The sequence below is a fragment of the Clinocottus analis genome, unplaced genomic scaffold (assembly GCF_023055335.1).
Source record: "Clinocottus analis isolate CAN_PGR_092001 unplaced genomic scaffold, fCliAna1.0.p SCAF_22, whole genome shotgun sequence".
In the NCBI taxonomy this organism is placed as follows: domain Eukaryota; kingdom Metazoa; phylum Chordata; class Actinopteri; order Perciformes; family Cottidae; genus Clinocottus; species Clinocottus analis.
Window position 1 is genome coordinate 7,262,566 of NW_027175954.1, and position 22,539 is coordinate 7,285,104.

The following is a 22,539-nucleotide window of genomic DNA, read 5'->3' on the forward strand; positions in this document are numbered from 1 at the left end:
ATTTATTTTTCCAAAAAAATGTTAATTGAGGTCCATAAAAGTCTTTTAAAAAGTACTTTTTCGAAAGTAAAATTGAACTTTCATCCACAGGGTTCATAAATAACGTATTTTCTGAGTTTGTTGTTTGACCCTTGCCCCAACAAAGCCATGACCTCAATACCACCCAGCATGTAAGATGAACTGTGCCCAACACTAGTGCCGAACCTTTCCATGCTCTGGCTAAATGGGAGCAAATCCATGCAAAATCTTGCAGAATCTTGTGGAAATATTCTTATATAATAAGCCTATTTATGCTCATGGTTTTGCAATACGTTTTTCCAACAATCAAATCTGGGTTTAATGTTCAGATATCTTAATAATTAGTGTCAGTGTCTGTGCAGTTGTGCCAAACAGTGAAATAGCTAACATTAATAGCAACTAATATCACCCGATATGGAAGAGGCTAACAAGAAACTCTGTTCAAAAATAAAGATGACGCATATGCATAACACAACTTTACAGGCAAATATCTGTGTTGCTCACTGATAAATGGCAGGGCTGTGTGATCTTCACAGATCACACACCCCCGCCATACACCTTCAGCGCCGTCATATTAATGTTCTTTATCACTTTGTGTTGTGTCTATTTCCCTTTTCTGTTAAGAAGATAACTGATACTTTTGTTAGTTTTGAGCCACTGCTTATATATTTGGTCACATAACATACTTCACTAATAATTAACTAACCAGTAGTAACTAACTACTGAATTCATCATGACATGTATTAAATGCTTTGTAAGGCACACAAGGCTCTAAAGTTTAAACTTTAGATTAGGTACACAGGACATGCTTATCTAATACTTAACTAACGTGTAGTAGTTTTTTTTCTCCTGAATGCATGTTCCTTAAATACTTCATTAACAAATGGGGAACCCATCATTTATAAAGTATGAAACCCAAGCTTATTAATCAAGAACACATTTATAACTGTCTTTATGAATAAGTTACAAAAGAGTAATCATGTTGGAATCATGCTTTATAACTGATTAATTCCTGGTTTATATATGCTTTACCAATGCTAAATAGTGTCCAATTATTATAAAGTGCTACCCTGTTATGTTTTACTTGAGATTCAGAGCACATAGTGGTGGGTACCTTTGGGTCACCACAGGAAAGTTTCTTATTAAAATGTCAAGAGCAATCACAGCATAAACGGCTGGAGTCACGGCTGAGGGGAAACAGCCTGAGCAAATCAAAAATTAAGTAATAGCTCTCATATATGATATCTATCAGGGAGCATGGGAAGATGATTAGTGAGTGGAGAGTGGAGAAATGAAAGGGGGAAGAGGGACTGACTGATCATCAACAGTCTGAGGACAAACACATTAGATATCTCATCCCAGAGCCTCGATTGATTGTGTACTGCAAAGTCAAACACTAGCCAGGAGACTCCGGTTTTAGAAACAAGAAGGGTGAACATGTTTTACTTTTACACTGAAGTGTTCAAGAAGATATTGTCTGTCACGATGACTGTTGATTCCCTGCATCTACTGAAGTTTCTTTTACATTTTTCAATGATGAAATTCTGATAATCTGATTGGAATATTGATTGCTAAATTGTAGGTAACCTAAGTAAGTAACTTATTGAACAAATCCACTGACCACAATCACATGTAAGAAAATGGATGAACCAAATCAGTGTTTGTGGTGGCAGGCAGTGCCCTGAAAGCCATGTTAACTGTTCAACACCATCAGAGGTAGCAGATATTCACAGGATGGAGATTTATCACTAAGACACTCTTCTCAATGTCCAGGTCTTCTTTTCACTTACCGAGTGACCAAGCCTTAAGGTAAGTGTTTCCAAACCTTTTTTTTTTTTTCATGGAACACGTGCTGGGATAAAAGAAATTCCAAGATGCTCAACTAACCTAACTACTAAATAATTAAAATACTATACACATCTGGAACCATACACTGTCTGTATAATTTTTTTTTTTTTTTTGTAAAACTTGAGTTTGGTAAACCACAATTGGCTGGGAATTGATGACAAAAATAAATGTTGTCATTTGATACAATGTGGGGTTTTGCAGAATCTACCCATATCGGCATACTGTCCAGCAATTGGGTTGTATGAGAAAGCTGAGTCTGCGGTGATGCAGTTAGGATTCAGCAAGCTGGGCCTGGATCATTTTTAATTATAATTTATTTTGTGAGTATTGCAGAGTTTGGGATTAAGTTAAGTCTGAAAATGGATCAACTGATTTTAAGGACGCTTTCGCAGCATTTTATGCTGTCAACACAATAATCACATACATCACATATAAAGTTGATATGGCAAATTTGTTAGCAAACAGTTGCTTTTTTACACAACAAGCAGAGCAATATCAGCAATTATTTGGAGTCTTGTCTGGCTACCTGAGAATGTAAATCTAATATTTGCTCTACTTATACATTTCTTTTTTTTGTTTTGAACAAGTATTGAGGGAAATAGCATACTCATCGTATGCAGATAATCAGATATCTGTTGCATTTGCCACGGTTGCTGATGGGAGCAATACAATTAACTATAATATGAAAGTTCCCTAAACAATGAGTTGAAATGTTCTATCAAGCTGAAAGGAATCCCGAACGCAAGTGATACGGTTCTGTGGGTTCATTTTAATTTGCTTTAAGTCACATGAACAATTGTTAATATTTTGATAAAATCTTGATCTAAAATAATGTTCCCGTCTTTTGTGTTTATTGACCAGCCCTTGACCGGCGCGCTAACTTTTCAATCAATTAACGGCATTAATTATTTGATCATGCAATTAATCAGTTCATTTTTTTCAACTTTGCCCAGCCCTATATATTAGGGCCCAGCCTTAATATATATATATATATATATATATATATATATATATATATATATATATATATATATATATATATATATTATAATATAGCTTGCAGTAAGAGTCAGGGAATATTCTTGTAATTATATATTACTATATAATACTATATATATATATATATATATATATATATATATATATATATATATATATATATATATATATATATATATTATAATATAGCTTGCAATAAGAGATCCAAAAGGATTCACATAATGTACATTGTTAGTCTAAACAAAGAGTTACAGCGGATACATTTCATGCCAGCTGTTCCTCAACATGATAACCCTCAACAATTACAAACAGCTGTACTAATCAACAAACTAATGGCAGCAATGGAAACAAAGACAAAAAAATTATGAGGCAATTGTGCTATAGGGATTCCTGCAATCAGCCGTCAGTCAAAATACAGCCTAGAGAGATGACTTGATAGATGCATTCATTGCAGACAGGATGACAGGGGGTAGAACACATGGCTCATTTCCACCAACTTTGTAAGGTTGGTTACCTTATGAATGCTAATTAAAGCGAGGAAAGTAATACACGTCTTCAGAAAAATGCTTTTTCCTTTCGTTTGTATTTTTTTCTGCTGTACATTGATTTTGCTCACGTCTTTGAAAAGTGATTATATGTATTTAAAAAGTACAACTCTCAAGGTGTTCTTTTTGGTGGCACTTGCACTGTTAACTGCAGTCATGGTTTTAAAGGCAAAAATAATGTTGAAACGTAAAAAAAAATAACTATGATAAGAAGTGCTTGTTCTTTATCAGCTTCCTCAGTGGAAACACTTTCCCACTTTCTGGTGGCAGCCATATACGTGCTAAAAATGTATATTGTGTAATTATAGGCAATATATCCATTCAGTAACACAAGATTAGATTAAATTGAGCAAATACTTCATGTTCTTGTCAGTTAAAGAGGACAGCGGAGACTGAACAATCACTGCTTCCCATGTTTCGAAGACTCTTATGGTGTGTTCACACCAAACGCATCAAGATTTTGACGCACGACCAGATTACATGCCAAGTTAATGCACAGCTGCGTAGAAGCTGCGCTAATGCATATTTTCCAGCGGGCAGTGCGACAGACGCGTTTGAGGCAGCACGAACAGCGCGTTTGCTGCGGGTCGAACAGAGCATTGGACTTTGCGCGTTGTCGGGCAAGTCTAAATGTCCCAAATCCGGCAGCAAAAACGCGTGAGTCATAGTTGCGTCTGCCAATCAGCGTTGAGATTGTTCCACTTGTCACAGCCGTCCTGTTGTTGCTGAATCAAACTTCTGCCGATCCCCCTGAAGTAGCACTGACAGCGGCCGTCATTCAGACACTGTTGTGGGACTACAGACAATATTATTAACCCAGACGTATGTTCCGACGTATGTGGAAGTTACACAACAAGTATAAAGCAGAACTAGTGGTTATTTCCATGGTAGATGGCGGAAACGGTAACTAGTTTTACAGTGATAAGCCAGACACAGTTCCTGGAGTCGGTGGAATTAATTATGTCAGAAGTATCATATTTAGGTTCCTTATTGTTTTTCAAATGTTATCTTTTGTACAAATTATTCATTATACAATATACATTTTCTTTATAATGGAGAAGATATCTAGCTGTATGCACTCATAGCACTTACTGACACTGGTAGCATTTAGCTGTAAGGTGCTGTATCTTGCCGTTTGTCCGGCCCTCTGACTTTATGTTAGATTTAAATTGATCGTTTACACAACTTTCAATTTCCTATCCTTGAGGGGAATAGTGTTATTTATGTGTTTGGATAGAAGGGTCTACAATATAAGTTTGAAGGATATATCCAGGAATCAAACCGATTCAACTGATTCAGTGAAACCAGGTTAAAAAGACAATGATAGGAGCAAAAGCCTGTAGATCCCAGTGTATAACTGAATCACATGTGACCTGGTGATTGAGATAGAAAACAATGACATTAAGGAACATTACTGTTCCTGTAAAGCAGAGTAGGGCTTTACCCCGTTGCAATCATTACAAAAAAAACAAAAAAAAAACAGCATGCATTCGCTATATCTTCAATAGCTTCAGAAGAATAGAAGTATTAACGCTAGATATTTACAAGCTAACCATTATTACACAAAGTTTAACAATGACTTAAAATCCACAAAAGCAGCCTGAAACTGAAACCAATCTGAATCAATGGCGCACAGCCAGATAGTTGTCAGATTCTGGTCAGAGCGACCTCGACGGTGCTGGCCGTTGCTACACTATTATTGGCCAGACTGCGTTAAAGGGGCAGGACTTGACTATGGATCAATTGTGTTTCCCATCTTTTTTTTGTGCTATTGCTTCTATAAATGCCTGCAAAATTACATCAATGTCCTATCTTGAAATGTGAGTGACCACCTTGTTGTTGTTCATGGCAAATCTTGCATTCTGCTGCACCAAACTGCATCATTACTTCCGGTGGTTGGTTATGGCTACATGATTCTCATGGTCTCATGATTGCTGCTAGTCACACATCACACTTTGAAAAAACACCTTTTATTATCTGTCCTATACTGCCTTTGACTTCCTGCTGACGCCTCACTCACCTCCCCTGCTCCTGGCCGGTAGGAGCTGCTAGTCATAACACAGCTGAGTCCTGCACTAACTGGACATGCAATGCTTCATACCTCTTAGCCGTTGCTCTGTGTTAACATCTAATAAAACTACCAATAGTGGGGGTGGCAACTTGGTGTATCTAGTTTAGTTTTTCGCAAGATTACATGAAGAATATCACATGACAACCTTTTTGCATTGTAACTTGTTGATTCATTTTAATTAAATGTGTTCACAACCCATTGGTTGCATACATCATCGACTATAAATGGATTTACTTTTGTTGATTTGTGTGATGTCATAGTACAACAGCTAAATTAACTACCAGTGCATATGTTGCTGTACCAACAGCCGTTTCTACACAAGCAGAACGCTTGGTGAGTTTAATTTCATGTTCAATTCTGAGCCTGCATACATGGTCGCTTGTTTTTTTGTTTGAAATGTATTTTATAATGCTTTACATCCTCTTTGGTTGATGTTTTCATTCAATCACACAATACAGCCGTGGTCTTTGCAGACACATGCACATAGCTCAGCACCTTTTCTGAATGCACCTTTGTTATCATAATGAAAAAAATAAGATAATCACTGGCGCCATTATTACTACATCCTGGACCAGAAGGTCAGTATGAGAGAAGCGCCACTGCTCCAAGCTCCAGATGTACAGTAGGATAGCAGAAAACAACCTGCTGGTGAGGCTTAACGAGCACTGACTTACGTATTCGAACAGTTTTATATTAAAATTAAATAAAGCATTCCGGCCATTATGTAAGGTACCCTATATGTAGAAAGAATGGCTTGCAGCAGAAGCAGCAACGCCGACTGTGTGTGAAAACCAAATATGTGAGAGACTCAGCCATCGCGTTCGACAAACTAGAGCTTTTTGTCTTAATGTAATGTTGCCAAATGATAAAATAGAGTTCAGTTTCGGTAGTCAGATAGGGTACATGTTTGTAGAGGCATGGCCAATCCTTCAAGGAGCATGGAGTTTGGACTTAAGTTAATTTTGTTGGTTCCTTTCATATTTGTCTGTGCATGTGGTTAAGTGCGCCTGGGCACCTGTCCTTGTGCACATGCACATGGAACTGCAAAAAATTCAGGGGTAGCGAAATGTTATACTTGCTGCTCTGTAAATCTCCCTAATAAAAGACACATTTCGAGCAGGGCCTTGAATGTGCACTTCCAATTAATGCAACCATTTATTTGAGCTCTCTTGTCAGGAAATGCAAACAAAGAAGCACAAATGTAATTGTGGATGGAGGCATCAAGGATGGTTCAACATTATCTTGCACATTGTCTTTATGTTGTTAAAATGCACATTTATAACTAAAATATAATGGGGGTGGGAACGACATGTTTGACACTGAATTGTCCCTGAATAAAAGACAGCTTAGCATGTCTTGTAAACACAACAGCAGTGTTGTCACAAGGCTTGTTATGTTGTACCTGCTCCCATTTTATAAACACCGTCATTTGTGCTTGTCTGCTCTAATATTTGATCCCTCCTTATCACAATGGAGACGGTGAAGACTGAAATGCTCAAACACACAATAGTGCTCCTCCCCTCAGGAAGGTCTTGTGTCTCTACACGGTGCCACTGCCTAGCTAAACTCATAATTACAGTATCACAGCTCTATTTAATGCCTGCATGTGTGCTGCAAGTTTGCCCTCCCATCTAAACTCAAAGCTCAAATAGACCGCCCATTCTGTCAAGCCAAACACTGAGTCAATAGAACATCCTGTCAGAGTGAGTACCGCCTGCCAGCCTGTCAGGCACCACCACCAAATGCCCGAAGGGAGGATGAGGCACAGCATAGCCTCCCATCTGTAATAATCGTTGGTCTTAAGAGGTCAGAGAGGACACGACCACAGCTACTCTGTGCAGGTAGTTGCTATTTTCAATTTTGCCAGAGTGCCTCTCTCGAAAAAAACTACACAAATCTACACTGTATGACAGGAAAGGGCTGTTTGGGTGTGAAACTCCATTCAGGGACCACAACTCATGTTTTGATGGTTTATGAATGGGTTTGCTTTTTCTGGGGAAAGATGCCTACTCAAATACTACTAAAAAAAATGGAATTAAAAGAGTTGTTCAGAAGCATGCCTAAATGTTTTTTAATTACGTCAAGCAAGAATGTTCTGATTTTAAGTATTATTTCTTCTCTTGCCTGTCTTAATGCTTACCTTTCCCTTGTATTTTCTGAATTTCTTGCAGTGGCCATATGTGGTTGCCTGCTTGTTAACCCTCCAAGTGACCAGTCCAGAATCACTTGAAGCATTCTCTCACTAAACTCCTGTGACCCTTGATGAGAGTGAGAATATCAAGCTATGGCCGCATTTGGGCTTGGTTGAGTGCATGCTGTATTGATGCCTGTCCATCCACACTGCTTCGGACGATATGAAAAGTGACTATGAGATCATTCAAGAAGAAGTTTAGTGATATGCTATTGTGTTGTTATTGTCAAATGACTATATATTGTATTGTAATTATTGTGCAAAAAACTACAAAAGTAAGTAACAATATTTCACTGTCCTACTGCTCTTAATATCCACTGGAGCATGTCTCACAAGCAGGGTGAGATGCACTGCCAGAATCCTACAATCTGTAGCTGTGGACTTATTCTTCTCCGCAAGTTAAAGTGTTCTTCTTTTACGAGTTAAAGTAGCACAACCAACTTGACTAGGTGCATACAGCGCTACCTTAAGTCTATAAGAAATCCCACAGCACCAGGCCGCTGGCCTTCACTGTTTAACCGGTGAAAAGAGAGAAGTGAGAAAGAAGAGAAAGACATACAGAGAGACAGAGGTGAGATCTGATTGGATAAGGAGCGTTAAACAGCGTTATATTGCAGCGAGCAGCTCGCTTGCCCCAGCAGAAGCAGACAGCAAGCCATAAGAAATATAGACAGGAGCTGGTCAATGATATATTTATACATAGTATAAAGAATGGGCTCAAGGATGAGTCAAATACAGTGATGATGGATAGCCAAGAATACTGTTGATTTTGGTCTTTCATCAAAACAAAAACAGTTGACATAACATTAAATGGAGTATTGTCAGTCCTCATCTTTAACGTTTTTTTCATCTCAGAGAAGGTAGATACAAATTGAGATGAAGCATGAAACTTGTAGTCACCTGTCTGCGCAGGTCCCTGGTCTTTTTGGTCATCTTGTCAATGGCTGAGTTCAACGGGTCACCTTTCTCTTTCCTGCCAGTCTGCAAAAGAAGATAAGAATACCACGTTATCACAGTCATAATGCACACAATTACAATTTCATTTCTACGCCCAACATTGAACTACTTATTCCAGCGCACATTTTCCTGTTGAAGTGAAGCTGAAAATACATTTTGTCACAGAACATGATTGGATATTACAAGTGTTTCACAATTCGACCAGTGAGTGACACCATGACTCAAACAGTTTGCTATGTTACCAAGCAACTAGCCTTTCTGGCAAATATCACTTTAATTGATGCCAATTACCCCGTGTGCAGCACTTCCTCTCACTGGCAACTCCGACTGGTGACTTTAGGAGGGTAGACTATCACATACTTCACCTGACACACACACTCAGTCACCAACTTCTTCCTATCACCTGACAGGAGGGAGCACCAATGGAGAAGCAGCACAGAGCTTCATGCTTGTCCAGATTCCCCATGTCTCCCGTTACCACACATCCCATCTAACCAGTAAGAGTCACTAACGCCAACACTAAGACAGGATCTCATGCTGTGTTTCATACAGAAATATTGCCAATCGTGTTCATTTAAATGCCAGTCTGAGAAGGAGGCTTAGTTTTCTAGTTTTCCATCTGGACACCCCGTTTACCATTTACCACAAGTTATATTGTTTTGGCTAAAATAACATATGGCAGAGTGTCGTGATTTATACTATTTAGTTATTAGATGTGTAGCAAAGACTTCGGTCTTCGCAATAATTTAATTTAATAAGTTAACCGAGTAAGGTTTAGGAGAAGAGCGTGGTTAATATTAACTTGACTTACTAACGCTTAATTTGACTGGCGAGTGAAAAACGAGTCCCGTAGAAACTTGTGTGGCTCATGTGATTAACACTGCTAATTGACTGTCATCATACATTGCCAATGTGTACGTTTCACACAGAACATGGACAGCCGTCTCCTGGATAAAGATCCCGTTTTTGATCGTCCCGCTTGTCCTGTGTGGACTATCTCACTCTTTCTACTATGTCAGTTGCAAATGAGATGGGGTGGGTTAACATTGGTCTCGTTGAGATTAGAATATGTTTTCCAAGAAGTAAAATTCACAAGGACACAATTAGCAAAACAGAATAAATGCAATAACATAAAAAAGATAATAATAAAAAACATGAGAAAAAATTCAACTTTAAAAGAAGAATGTAAGACTGTAGTTTGAGGGCATTTTGCAGTTAATTTAATTTAAAAAAGGCCTAATACCTAAAGCCAGTTCTGTCAACATTAGTGCGTACATGAAGGATAGCCAGGGGGCACTGACCAACCATCAGCATCTGACAAGTTAGGAGAGCTGTCTTTGCTGATAACCCTCCCTCAGGTCCTTTTAATCAGCTGCTGCATTGAGTCAAGTACCATCGTTCAAACTAAATGTCTTTAAACACTAATTCACTTTTATATTGATAACTGGTAAACAAAGACGTGTAGCTTTTCTCTCCTTTTAAACCTTAGCTGTGTATACATATTACATGTAATCCTTTTTATAAAGAGAAGGTTGTTTCTCTATGTTTTTATTTCATGTTGTGTGACAATGTTGAACAAATGGACAAGCTATCAAATCTGTTAATACAATATTTTAAAGGATGTTGTGGCTTTTTGCAGAGATGGTTAGCAGGATGATCAACCGGTTGTAAGACACGGTGACACAGCATCGGCAGCCTAAAAAACTAGTGTCGTTGCCAAGCAACCTTCTGAAAGCTCTGTCCAGCATTACATGAATGTGAAACGACTAAATTGCTCATCAGCCTTTGCAGAAAAACTTGTATCTGGTGACATGTATTGTCATGCATCCATGCCGTTTAAATCCTCAAACGAAACAAACTGACCACAGAACCACAGGGCTTCCCGTAGAGGGCCTATTGATTTGTTATCCTGTTTAATGACACACCAAATGTGGTTGCTTATCTCTGTGTTGCTGCACTATTGTCCTGCCCCCTTGATAATTGAGTGGAACAGAGTGCCTTGTGTCTTTGTGTCACAAAGAACTAAATGAGACCCCATCAAATACCCACCTCATTGCCAACTCACCCCAAGGTTAACGCTGATAGTCATTTTCAATGCTTTGGTCACTATCAGGTTGTAAAATGACTGTTTCCACATTCGTTCTACCATCACACAGAGAGGACAGAAGAGAGAGGGAGGGCTGATCCTGTAAACTCTGACCTACAACATGGAGGTCAGAGACTACCTGAACTCTTTCTTTAAGGTTCTATTTCGCTCAGGAAGGAGGCTAAGTGAGGTTCAAATCCACTTACTCTTCTTTTGTCTTACACAATATTTGACATTCAAAGAGATACCAAATTGAGGACAAATAACAGCCCTCTGCAATTTCTTCATTTTTGATTTGTCACACTCCGAGATCAGCATGCGTTACAGTGTGAGAACATGCTGTGGGGAAATCACATGCGTGCAAGGTCACTGATGTGAAAGTGCTGCTCAATGAAAAGAGCCTATAGCCATAAAAACAGATATCATTTCTTCTACTGGCTAATGTATTGCAGGCTTGCCCTTGGCCAAGGCTCATATAGCACAAGTTTTCTTTCAAAAGGATGTTAAACATTAGGAATGAGTCATTTGTCTCTTCACTCGTTCTACAGTTAGTCACCCCCTATTCTAATAGCAATCACACGATGCAGCCATTTTTGAGGAGCAATGCACCAAACTGAAAAGAAGAAAACTGTTCATCATAATGTGAATAAATGTGTTTGATACTCAATCCCATATTCAGCAAAGGAAAACCCACCTGACCCTAACACAGCTACTCAACTGTAATTTTATTGAATTTGCAAGTTGTATTCTGAAACATACACAGCATGCCTTGCTGATTAACAGGGTGAGGGGAGGACACGAGGATTGCCCCCCCATTGTGTGCCATACATTCATACGAGCCCATGCACAAACAAGCTCTGCAATGCCAAAGCAGAGGACATGACAACATTAGTCATTGTGCTGCTTAACAAGCCTAATGTGTCATTAAAGCACCAGAGGGACGCATAGGATTAAAGATGCTCACCGCCAAATCTAAAAAGGGGCTTAACTTGAACCTTTTTGAGGACAAGAGTGCTCAGTTGATTGTATCTATGTTTAACTGAGAGAAAGCAAACATGGCCACACTGTCAATGGCAAAATTAACTCCTCTCATTATTCAAGTAAAGTTAGTTTATTGATATAGCAAATGTAAAAACAACAGGAGTTTCCAGTTTGGGTATAAATATCAGGTATCCTTAATTAAAGTTGCATATGAGACAATACATAACGTAATACAAAACCACAATAAGAGAGATGGAGTACCATATTCATATCATGGATAGGCACACTTCTGAACTAAACTGGTGTGTTTTTATTTTTTGGAATTAAAAATACCTGCTGTTTTATTTTTAAAACTCTTAACTCTTTAATCTGAGTTAAGAAGATTAACACGGCACATTGATGTCAGTCGAAAGGGAAAAAAATAATAATAATTCACATGTTTTTTTGGAGCACTTATTGAAAACAGATCAGTATTGTCAAGTTTATTTTCTTATATTCACTAGAGCTCTTGGTGTAGTGAATCTTACAGTAAGTCAAGTATGCTACTATTACTAAAAGTATACTTCCCTTATGCTGAATGTACTCTTTAGATTTGATACATCAAAACCCCTTCAACACACAATGAATAATGTATTGTTCATGTTGGGTTTTCTGCAAACCATGAAACACTCAATTAAAAACACTATGCATGAATCCCCCATGACAATTGTTATATACAAGGAAATCCACAGTGAATCATAGATTAGTCAATGCGTGAGGCTCATATTCAGCCTGTATCGGTCAAGACTGAGGTTTTTGATATGTGCGTGTATATGAGTGCATGAGAGGGTGTGTGTGAGAAATAAAAGAGAGAGACAAAGTGAGACACATTATTGTATTTATGTGTCTGCAGTGTTTATCTGAGAAACTGTTCCTTTCCTCCAGACCCATCCAGGTGTGTCCTGTATGCACAAGCAATTGCACTCTCAAATTCACAGCCATTAAAAGCTTGACAACACAGTGGGCTGCTGATTCAATTGTCTACCATACAGGAACGTTGATTGCTTAGTTTGTGACTGTCACATAATGGATTGTGCATGTTATCTTTTTTTCCTTGGTAAACACAAGTCCCAGTGGTGTTTTGCAGACAATGTCACCAACTGTCCCCAAGCATTATGTCCTACCCCCCGGTGAGCACTCATTCATTCTCAGCTTGGGAGAGGAAGATCGAGGAGGGTGCCTGAAAATAAGCATCTAGCGCGTGGGGTAATGGAGGCGGTAGCAGCAGAGTTATTCATGCCCACTCAGAAGACGGTTGGTGGACAGTGCATGCTGGTGGAACGGCTGAGGGCCCTGAGTGTGCTCGCTCTCTCAGGCCCTCCCGAAGTAAGTTGTGTAATTCAGTGGTGCACTGCAGCACAATTTGCTTCATTGCATTTCTAACCCTATCATGGTGGAATAAAAGGTACAGTAGTGTCTGTGCAGGCCATTTGAATAATGCTCAGAAAAATGTGGCACTTGGTATCAGGTTTCTTGTTGTTTTTTCATTTTAATTTAACATGTAAAATAACACCTGGGGCTCCAATATAAAGTAAGGGTTGTATTGTTGTATTTGTTTAAATTATCTATACATCCTGCCAGGAGTCAATAAAACTAATGAAAAAAAGAGAGCATTATTTTTTTTTATACTATTTGTGAACATTTTGTGAATGCCTTTCAAAAGCTTTTATTTCTAGCAACAATGAAAAGTACATACTTTTGATGAAGGCGATCAAAATACATCTGATGCATAAACATGTGACTGCAATGACTCATCTTAAATAAATTATGTTTTTTTTATCACCATGTCTCTTTTCCTCCCTTGAAACTAATGCAATACATATCACAATAGCAAGGAAACACTGAAACCGAGGGATAGTGCAAGAATTGAGGTATAGCAATAACATGGCAAATCCGAGGAATGGACAGATGAATCAGTGGGAAGATCGTTCAAGATCAATGTGTTAAATGGCATCAATTCCAGTTCGTTGTCAATTCAATTAGGCAGGAGGGAGAGGTGCAATTACTGTCCGATGCGGTTACACTGTCTGCAGCCAGCTTAAAGGGGAAGCCACGCTGATAACAAGAGGGTGAGAAAGTGTTTGTGTATGTGTGAGCCCAGGGGTGGGGGTTGATAATAGTGGTAACATGTTGGTCGGGTAACCAGGAGATAATGGGTAGCTAGATCCTCATTAAGATACATTGTGCTCCTTCTGCTGTAGTGCCCTAGATGGACCAATTGACTTGTTCTCATTAAATGGAACTTAAAGAGGTGCAGCGGTGGCTATCAGATGGTTGGATTACAGGATACTGAAAAGGAAAACACGTTGCAATGCCTGTGGCGGAAAAGAAATACTTCCAGATGAGTGGCTCCGATTGGAATTGTTTTTTCTTCCTTCTTTTTCGAAGTGAGATGACAGAGCAACATATTAAATAAATAGACGCTGTATCATAATCTCATTATAGCCATGATAACCCCCTGGGAAGTTCATAGATATACAGGGAAGGCACAGTGCGATGCTGAAACAAATCACAGAGCAGCAACATGATTTACAAAGTGTGTGTATGTTTCTAAATGTGAAACATTTGAAACAGGTTAGTGATAATATAAATCTAAAATTTCTATAGATGTTTTTTATACTCATGTCTAGTGAAGTTCAGGTTAGGTTAGCAAGGTCAGCAACCAATGTGCAGGTGCAGATGTTTTTCTCTATGAAATGTTAGTTTCTGTAGGGAACTTCAGTCACACGCCTGCACTCCCCAACACTCATACCTGTTTATCAGTATATTGACATTAGAGAGAAGCAGACTGGACGTTGCATGTCCCTTTCTGTGAGAAAAGATGAGAACATGGGATTCTCCTCCTCCTGACATGATAGAGCGAATCAGATGTTAGGACGAGGTGAGACAAAACCTGTGACGATAAACTGTGTATGAAAAGGCCCCACTTCCGTTTGTGGGGCAGTTGTTCTTTTGCCTACCTGAAAGTTGGTTGTTTAACTCATTGCCTTTGCAACTGCAACGCTTGTTACTTTACCTGCGATTGAGAAAATAAATTACAAGAACGAGAGAAGTTGTCAAACTGAATTCTTCTGGAGGCTACACCAGGCTTCCAATAATTGTACACGCTAACATTAGCTAGCTGAATATTTTTCAGAGGGGATGAAATGTGGAAAAACTACGTGGAATTCGTTTTTTCACTTTTATATACATCTATTGCCACTTAGCCTGTGCAGGATTGTGGGCGGAACCCATCCCAATAGCTCACACTAGGTGTACGGACACTCTGGATAGGTCGTGAGTTTATTACAGGGCCAAGACATGAAGATGGACAAACACTCACACCTCATGGCAATGCAGAATCTCCTATTATTTTCTCACAATGTTGATCAAGAATGTAACATGTAAAAAAAGAATACTCAAAAATTCAGGAATATCTGCACTTGTGTTTTAGCACTTACACTTCCCACAACACTGATTGTTTTCATAACGTCATGTGGAAAAATCTTGTGGTAAGTATTGATGAACAGATACATTTTATACTGTTCATGAAATGTCTTCAAATACATACATATAGGTCTGTAAGCTAAATACTTTCTTACTTATTAATAAGGTTTAATGGAAGTAATAATGACCTAAGGCAGTGGCTCTTAATCCTTATCCTTGGGACTCCTGGTGCACCACATGCAAGTCATTATCCTTTATGTTTTACAAATTGTACACATCAGTTACAATATTGAGGACACACAGAATGCTGATCCAGCCTATTTCATAGGAAGTTGAAGCACAGTTTTCCTTAGGATTCTTAAATTTAAGCATATTTTACGATGCTTTCAAGAAGCAAACAATCTAAAATCAGGTCAACAATAATTTAACTGAACATACACTGTACAGCAATAACTATGAATGGATATTTCATAATTCATTAGCAATGGTATTAAAGTGAAAATAAAAGCTTTGATGTATTACTTATTTATTGAAGCGCGCACACGCACACACACACACACACACACACACACACACACACACACACACACACACACACACACACACACACACATTCACAAATCTATTAAAATTCTGCAGTGGGAGAGCGAATGAGTATCCTGAGTTTCTGTTTGGAGCCTCAGGACAGCCGGCACTCTCCCAACCCCCTTGTGCTGCTTGTATGAGGCTTCGTCTCTCTTCTCCCCTCACATTGTTGCCCGTCGTATCTATAACAGTCCTATTGGAGCCTGGTAGTCTCCTGTAAGTTAGAGGTAATGCAGCCGAGAACGTTGCTGCCTGAGGAGGAGCCGAAGTGCCTTCTGGCACAAACTCTCTTATGCTTAATGGCTGATGCCGTTTGCTTACTCCTCTCATTACACTGGCTCATGTTTAGACTGCGGGCCTGTCACTGGCTATTAGCATCTGTGGTCAAGCAGGCTCTGGATGAGCCGAAGCATCTGGCTTATCATCAAGCACATCGTAAGTATGAAATGAGCAGTTTGTTTAGGATGGAGTAAACACAAAACTAAGGATTAATACCCTGTGTGCATGGATGATTTGTAAATAGATGCAACATAATAACAAAATCCAGGGTAATAATAATGAGTCTGATGAACGAATATGTACTTACAGTATAGTAAATTAGCCAAAATGATTTTCACCTACATGCAAGCTGATAAGGCAATATTTGTCCATAAATATACTTAAAAAAGTAAACTATACTTACAAATAACATTTTGGGGGAATTTGTGATGCATGACAGGATATATGAACAGAGCAATGAGATGACATGTAGCAAAAGTCCTGAGCCAGAAAAGAACTGCCCACAAAGAAAGTGGAGAGGCCTCTTTATTCTGCATATGTTAACATAACGTTATCGTCAGACTTCGGCTGGGGGTTGGAGCCAATCTGCATTACCCAATGGACCTTTTCATTATCAAACATTGAGGGACGAAAACTGGATAAGATAGCGTAGTATGTAACACTGATAAGTACATCTGGACATGCAAAAAGAGAAAAGTCAGTTCAGAGAGAGGAAGCACAAGAAAGAAACTGCAGCAGTGACACAGGCGGTGGCACGAACTAACAAAAAAATAAACAGAAACAAAGACAGACGTAAAGAAGAGTTGCTCGCTCTCATCTCACGGTGCCCTTTGTTTGATTGCCAGACATAATTAGAACTTTCTCAAGCAGTGTATGATTATATCTTTCTTACTGCAATGATATAGGAACTTAGGTTTTGAGGATCCCACATTAAGTGTTGATGCAGAGACAAGTAATGCAAAATGTTCCTTTCTAAATTAATATCTGCCATATTCTAAACCAGGATTTGAAATGTTCCCAAAAGCTTCTAAAAAAATGCAGGCCTTATCCAGCCTTTTTACACAGGTGGAGGTTACACCATAAAGACTTTATTATCCATCTCCCTTAGTCATATACAGTGCAATGGCATCAGGAGGTTGTAAACTATGAATTCCATATTTCAGTTTTTTATTGAAAAGTAAAAGTATGTCAGGGACTGAAACTTGGAGTGGGAGTCCTGGAATATAAAATGGTTGTTTGAGGGCTGTGAAGTCCACAAAATACTCAGACCATCCCTTGAAGATGAACACAATGTGTTTGATACTGAAGTCTTACTGTATATGGTGTCTAAAAAGAATTACATAAATAAAGGTTGGTGTACTTTCCATTCTATACATTTAATTCTGAGATCCAAGTCATCAAAATAGTTAAAAAGGTCTGAAAATGCCAGTCAGAAATGTACAAAGCGATTTGTCTCAAAGGGCAGAAATTGTGCTCTGGTTAATTTTCGGATCCATACATGGTTCACGTGTTCCTGAAAATCCGCAATGTACGCCGTTACATGCAATGGGGACGTCATGCAGCCATGCAGGGGTTTAGGAATAGAAGCCTGAAAAGAAAGAGGAGTGTTAAATATGAAGTGTGTTGTAAGCCAGGGTTTTAGGTGCATAGTTTCAGGAGAATAGAAAAAGGAGTGAGGGGAAATGTCTGGTTATCAGACGGAAAGAGAGAGAGCAGGGGATAAAAAAAAGTCTAGTCCTGCAGAAGCAGTACGGGGAGCTAGAGCAACGCTGCCTGCAGCCTCCCTGAACTGAATAGCAAGTAGTTTGCGAGGGAGGGACTGAAGGAAGGGCAGCAGGAGAGAAGAGAAGCGAGGGAGGGAGATGCTGAGAATAGGTTAGTGAGGGTGAGAAAATAAGAGAGTGGTGTGATATCTGTGAGAGCAGAAATGTGGCAAAGAGAGGGAAAAAGCGAGTCAATGGGGTGAGAAGAAAGTTTGAGTATCATTGATGTACTTTTGTTTCACCACGGAGCTGAAAAACGTCAGTGTATCACACACCCACTTGCCTACACATGCATACACAAACATGACGTGTGTGTCTGTTGGTACTTTGTGCGGTTTTTGAGAGGAGCAAAGCTTCAATATCAGTCAAATGCAACAGAACGGTGAGAGCATCTGAAAGACGGAGTGCTGAAGGTCAATCCAATTCAAGGACCTGTTTCTAATACCATGAGACATAATCTCATTGCAATAGCATTTTCTCATTCGTGCATTGCATCATTTCTGCCGTAGATCAGTCCAGACAATGACATGTTTTGAATAATGGGATGTCCGTATGCTAGACAATGGATATAAAATAGACATTAATGTTGACTGTCAGGGTTGAAGTACTTTACAATTACATGGGTGTCTATGTCATAGCCCTTCAACTATGCATGTATTTCATCATGATGTGTCAATCAATATCCTATAGGTCATACATGCTGCTGTTAACATCGACTAGTGTGGCTGCCATGTCAATACCGATGTATCTATGACAGCATAACAATATTCACAATTTATGACAAGGTGCTACAAAAAAGAAGGAATGTGTATCACACAATTCCACTAACATACCTCGACAAGTATTCATGCAGCATACGGGGGGAGATGAGAGTCAAATTATACGATCAATTCTGTATTTTTTATTTGTTATGTGATGTTCACTTCAATCAAAATATGTCAAAGGTACATTTTGTGCAAATGTCAATATAAGGACCTAATTTGAAATCAACTTCATGAGTGAATTTAAGGAAGAAATGTAATGGGTAAAAATGTGCAGAGGCATAACAACAAGGGAACAGACTGACTTGTGTCTAGACATAATCTACATTCACACTTGCCTTAAGCTCCATCCCTGCTTTCCTGATGGTCTCTTTCCAGTCATTGCTTTCAACTGTCAAAACTACCCCTTGCTATATGACCTCTTAACTATACAACAGAGCACAGCATTGCAGTAGCTCCAGAAACCTGACTGACGAGAAAAAAAGTCTTTTAGATGCTGACACATTTTGGTACTGTTCCATCTGTTCCACACTGCTTCTCAAAAAGGAGATGTAATGTGGACGTGTGGGGTGATGTGGAAAACCAGTTATCGAGACACTGACACAGTGGTTTAATTTGGTTCACCGCACGGGCACACAAAATTAATAGGCTCAAATTAAACAAAACATATGACCAGCAAACGAGTTTCCAGAGCTTGCAGGCATTCGCTATCAATGTGAAGGTGGTAGTCGTCATAGACAGCCAGGGCCATAAAGAATGATATGCATGGTTTTGTAAACTGGGATAATGATGACTCAAGCTGCTCTCCTTGGTGGGTTGCTGTGTGTAGGTAGCTGTAATCAGGGATTATGGTGTTTGGGAAAAGGAAAAAAAAAGTCCTTAAATCTGGCAGCAAAAAGTAGGCAGCTTAAGATCAAATAAAAACATGTTTATGATAACAATAACATACCTACCACCTATTGTGGCCAAGGCCACCGAAGAGGCAACCGCAGTGTACACAAACAACAACAATATACTGTACAGAGCTAAACAACAGTCTCCTACTGTAATGATCCAGGGTGCACCAACATCAAAGACTGCTTGAGCTGGCTGAACTGGTGAGATGATCATGTCTCCCACTATCCTTTTATGTGGGCTTTATCAGTCCAGCCACGCTGCAGCACAAGCCACTGACACAGTTGTTGCTGCTATTAGTTACGAGGAATGAGGAACAGTAAAGCCACAGAATATCTGAACATGATGTAAGTGCACTGCGTGAGGATGGATTATGGGATAGGACTTACTGTCATGGTGGGTGTTTGGGGATTGATGTCTTTTCAAAGAACATCTATTCTCTCCCTTAAGCTGACTTATAAAATGTATTCCTACAATGGTCACTGCGGTTTGAGCCCAACCAATATTTTCAGGAAATGACATGTAGATATCCCCCTATGTATCACTGTCTTGGAAAACAGTACAGATTCAAGCAGTGGGGGAGACGTACAAACCTCTCTACGTCTGATTTATTCAACTGTGGTACGGCATCTAAATGAGCACTGATTTCATCACAAGCTGATGAATTGATTCAGCTGTGGAAACAAGAACATGCTGCACAAGTCCTTATGTACATACTACAGTCCCTAATGCATGTGTGTTTGGCAACCCTTTGCCTATTAAATGGGATGCCTGGTGCTACAAAATGCCCATAATACTATATGGCAAAAAGGAAATGGCAAAATATCTGCCATGGTTATTGAGAGAGTTCCATCATCTGTTCTGCTCAATAAAGACATTTCAAGTGCTTCCATGATAACTGAATGCATCTCCATATTTAAATATTTTTTTTCAATACAAAAAAGAATTGCTGTCAATTCATAATATATATATATATATATATATATATATATATATATATATATATATATATATATATATATATATATATATATATATATATATACACATATATTAGGACTTATATGACTTGAAACCTTTATGTGCTATGAATGCACACTTTTGTCCATGTACAACACATTTGCAATGGATGTACACAATTAGATGAACACTCCATGCAATCACCAACAATAGGCCTGCAATGCCTCTGTGAATGCCTTTTTAATGTTCATTTATTTTTGTTGAGTACTGTGTGTGTCTGTGTTCGTGGCAATTTAAGGTGTTGTTTTTAATTGCATTAATTGCAAAAAGTCACTGTACAAAATCCTTGTATAAATCTCCTGAATAAACATCTTTAGTGGCAGTGTTCTCCAAGCAAATGTGCAGGGATTGAGAAATAATGCGACTGATAGCTACAAAGTGTGAAAAGAACATAATTGCAGTATATCATGTATATCTTGCATGTATGGGATAATGAAGTGAAATAAATAAAACACATTTAAAATAATAATAATAATAATAATAATAATGATGAATAATAGAGCTCAAAGTGATATCACTGTGAGCTGTGGCAATAACAGTTTGGTTAGTCCAGGAGCAGAATAACAGGAATTTGTGGGGATCACGAGGAGGGTGAGGAGTGCCCCTGGGCTGGCCTGCCTTATTTTAAAGGCTGTGACAGGGTCAGGTCTCTGCTGAGGGTTATCGTCTTAATTATGCATGGCCCATCTGGTCGACAGGGCTCTGGTGTAGGTGGGTAGCTGAACAGGCAATAGTTGATAGAAGAATGACATGATGAATAATGTCCATTTCCAGGACTGTTCTTAACAACTTTAAAAGAGTGATGCCAATAGAGAATGTAGCCAGTCCTTTATCACTCAGGATAAGAAAAAGACTGAGGACATATATAACCACCCTTGTCTCCCCTAAATAATGCAATCCACATTACAAACCAAGCTAAAAAAAAATAGCTGGGCAGTTGAGAGGCTCTATAGTGTCGGACAGAACATTGACATTGAGTGAAACATAAATTTAAAAAAGTTCAGTGATGGTTTTGGAATCTTTTCAAGAGGAGCATACAGGATCTGAAGATTGAAATAATTCCTCTGAATTGATGCTCCTTAGCTACACATCATTTTACGATAGCACCAACCACAGTGCAGGGGATTGGCAGTTTGTCAACAAGTTCATGACTTTGTAAACAAAAAGTGCTTTGAATGGACTCTAGATTTCTAGGTTTGAAATTACTTGGGTGGAGAGAGTAAATTATGCAAAAATGTTTCAAAGCAGTAAACACTGAGCCAAATGTACACATATACACACAGATGGAAAAGAGAGGACGTGAGGCTGAGAATTGTTCTCCCGTCAGAGGAATTAGCTGCCATTGTCTGCTGCTAGAGACAGTATGCTGCATTTTAATCAAGGGTGCAGTTTTAAATCCAATGGGTTTATGATGTGATAAATAGTGTGTTTTTTTTTTAATTTTTATTTTGTATTTTCACTCCTGCTATGTAGGCCTTGGAAATGCATCATCACATCACATAGATCTGCCATACTTAACAAGCTATCTTTACATTGTGCCTGAGGTCAATCTACAGTTTGTTATGATAGAACACTTATTTTGGTTGTAACTTCAGCCAGTATAGAGCTAAACAAAGGGGTCAGTTTCATTTTATGGTTCGTAAATTTGATAAAATGAGGGACACTATAAAAGGCAGCACTTTTTTCTGCATGTGTAGTGTGTAATGTTGACTGTACATGGAGTAAAAAGAAAATGTGTGTTTTATAATTGTAACAGCCTGAGAGGTAAATTCACCTTTATTCCTTGTAATTGGTATGTTACTCCATCCTGTGTCAGTTTGTCCTGGATTGTGCTTGCACATTTTTAGCGAAACATCTACAGCTTAGTGGACCCAAAAACAGCACTTGTGTCATTTGCTCCATATGTACAGTAGACAAACACCACCTGCCAACAACTATGACACACTAGCCACTGAAATACCCTGGAGGCATTGCAGCGGGATGTTAAATCCAAAGCCCAATTCAAACTTGCCAGTAAAACAATCTGCATGACAGATGTACACCAACTGGTATCATGTTAGTCTTTTCTTTTCTATT

At 38.8% G+C, this 22,539-nt stretch overlaps 1 protein-coding gene across 4 annotated transcripts in view; it reads right to left on the reverse strand.

Annotated features, from left to right (window-relative positions):
* Window positions 1–22,539, reverse strand: part of ctnna2 (catenin (cadherin-associated protein), alpha 2) — a 281,855-nt gene that overhangs the window by 70,919 nt on the left and 188,397 nt on the right. For all 4 annotated transcript variants that reach the window (XR_011078175.1, XM_068588776.1, XM_068588778.1 and 1 more), the window contains one exon: window positions 8,573–8,653. Coding sequence is in view for 3 of the 4 variants with exons in the window: in XM_068588776.1 (XP_068444877.1) it covers window positions 8,573–8,653 (81 nt within the window). In the remaining variant the exon portion in view is untranslated. The remainder of the gene's footprint in view (window positions 1–8,572; window positions 8,654–22,539) is intronic.